Source organism: Asparagus officinalis, chromosome 4 (assembly GCF_001876935.1).
Source record: "Asparagus officinalis chromosome 4, Aspof.V1, whole genome shotgun sequence".
In the NCBI taxonomy this organism is placed as follows: domain Eukaryota; kingdom Viridiplantae; phylum Streptophyta; class Magnoliopsida; order Asparagales; family Asparagaceae; genus Asparagus; species Asparagus officinalis.
In genome coordinates, this window is record NC_033797.1 from 68,786,362 (window position 1) to 68,788,687 (window position 2,326).

The 2,326-nt window shown below is 36.5% G+C and overlaps 1 protein-coding gene across 4 annotated transcripts in view; it reads left to right on the forward strand.

Moving 5' to 3' along the window:
- Positions 7 to 2,326, forward strand: part of LOC109837664 (probable DNA replication complex GINS protein PSF3) — a 3,853-nt gene continuing 1,533 nt past the window's right edge. Inside the window, exons 1-4 of one of the 4 annotated variants that reach the window (XM_020405987.1) lie at positions 7 to 150; positions 1,663 to 1,908; positions 2,002 to 2,073; positions 2,150 to 2,250. In XM_020405987.1, coding sequence (XP_020261576.1) covers positions 1,864 to 1,908; positions 2,002 to 2,073; positions 2,150 to 2,250 — 218 coding nt within the window. In that variant the 5' untranslated portion in view covers positions 7 to 150; positions 1,663 to 1,863. The remainder of the gene's footprint in view (positions 151 to 1,662; positions 1,909 to 2,001; positions 2,074 to 2,149; positions 2,251 to 2,326) is intronic. The other 3 variants (XM_020405988.1, XM_020405986.1, XM_020405989.1) reach the window with 3 other exon arrangements.

The window sequence follows — 2,326 nt, forward strand, 5'->3', positions numbered from 1 at the left end:
ACCGACACATCACCTCCTGTCGCCGTGAGCTCCTCCTACTCCTCCGTCAGCATTCTCGACGACGACGACGACTCTTCGACTTCTCCAGTCCTCCTCCTCTCGCCGTGAGCTCTCCAGTGCTTCACCCATCGACATTGCGTTGAGTCGAAGGTAATAAATTCACGCCTTTGTTCTTTTATTTACTTTGCTTGCGAATTTAGTTATTGAACACTGATTTTTCATGTTCATTTATTTAGTTTGAAATTGGAATACTTTCTTATTTATTTAGTTATTGTTATAATTATAGATTATTCTTAGAATGAATTGATCTATGTCAAATCTCCTAATTATAAATCATCAAATATCTATTTGTAGATTTTTTAGATTTTTTTAAAGTTTTCTGTTTTTTCTTGAATATTTATACATGTTTAACATGGATTGCTATGCGACTTTATGCTTTTTCCTGCTATTGCCCCAAATAGCCTTACCAGTGCCTCAACACTATGCTATCTGCCATCGATAACCTTGCCTCTAAGAAACTTTTTTGGTTCTTTTACCCGCAAGAGGTGTATTTGGTTAAAAAAAACTTTCTTGGGGGTAAAAGATTAAAAAAATTCACTCCGGGGTCTATCTTCAGCAATAGAGCAAGGGGGTCTATCTTCAGCAATAGAGCAAGGGGTCTATACACAATCAGCCCTAGAAAAAACTATGGTCAATAATTTTTGCGATGATGCAGTTTATAGATACTTGCTGGTGATGACAAATGATAGGGGTTTACTCACACACGCACAAACAAAACAATTACACAGACATATGAATTTTAAAAAAATAATAATAAAAGCTTTGCAATTCTCTGTTATCTGTTAAATCTGTTTAATCAACGCAGACACACATTCACAGATATATGATCATGTAATTATTTGTGACAACTCTACCTCCTGATTGAGTAGTGGGAAAATTAGCATGAATCGGTTGAATGATGAACAAGCAAAGAATTTCCAGCCTCTGAGAATTCTCTGAAATACATCACCTGCATTTGATTTGGTTTTCAGTACCAAATGCAGTGCTCTTGAACAATGAACCCAACAAAGAAAACTAATAGCTCAGAAAAAATAGACGCAACTGCTAGATCCTCCGACAACCACTTGATGCATCGGTTAAAAATGATCAGACCTAATCGAAATTTTTGTTCATAAACATAATGGGGGTACATAAATCATCTCAAATGGCATGGACCTTGCTTGAGGTATTAGCGCATTGTACTAGGAAATTTCCTCCTATGACACCTGACCTTCATATTTTCTATACAGATATCCTTTCAAATTACACATTTCACTGAATTCAGACGATAACTACTCTTGTTCCTTTTCCAGGTTCAATGCATTCATTGTGCAAAAACATCTGAAAGGATATCTGTATATAAAAGGAATAAGAGTAGTTATTATCGTTGTGTTTCTTTGATTATTATGGCCTTCATATTGTATATAAAGGACATCACTCATTCATATGCCCAGAATTCTATTATCGTTGTAATGTAGTAGCTGCATCCTGGATCACATCTACATACCTATAGTATACCATATATGTAACAATATGTACAAGTGCAACACATCCCTTTTACTTCTAGCAATATAAAGGCACTTACTTGTGGCATTCTTTCTTTGTTGCATATGGTCCTCTCAGTTTATACGTGGGCATCTATTAACTTGAAGTTTAAACATTATCGGTGGTTCTGATGCAATGAAAGTTGATAAGCTTTACTAGCAGTTTCAGGGTGCAGAAGGAGCGGCAACAATTTCCTCGGCATTAAGGTGGTCTAATTTTGCTGCTGTATCTTCCCGGAACAAAGAAGTGTATTGTATTCTGTAATTGATCAAAGGAAATATGCCTAGTTACTATGACATTGATGACATTCTAATGGAAGAGGAGGTCAGGCTGACGTAACCTTAGATCTTTTGAATTGCTATAGATTATAGTTGCAAAAGTGTAATTTCACAAGCTACAATAAGTTTGTGTTTGCAGCCCCTTTCAGTGGTTTTTCAAGTGGGAGCAAACGCAGTTGGCCTCCTCGATCCCAGTTCTGAAACAAACAGTGTAAGTTATAAGACCGGCATGAATAGAAAGGTAGTGATTCCTTTGTTGTGACAGTTTTTCTGTTTTGTTCCTTTAGGTAGATAAAGGTGCCAAAGTGGATCTCCCATTCTGGCTTGCTCATGAACTATACTTGAGACAAGCAGTGTCAATCAGTGTTCCTGCGTGTTTCAGCCAGAGGTAAATTCTTCTCTTTTCTCATATTTCTTATGGAGGGAAAAAAAAAAAAATCAAATTTTCGGCTTCTATATTTTGA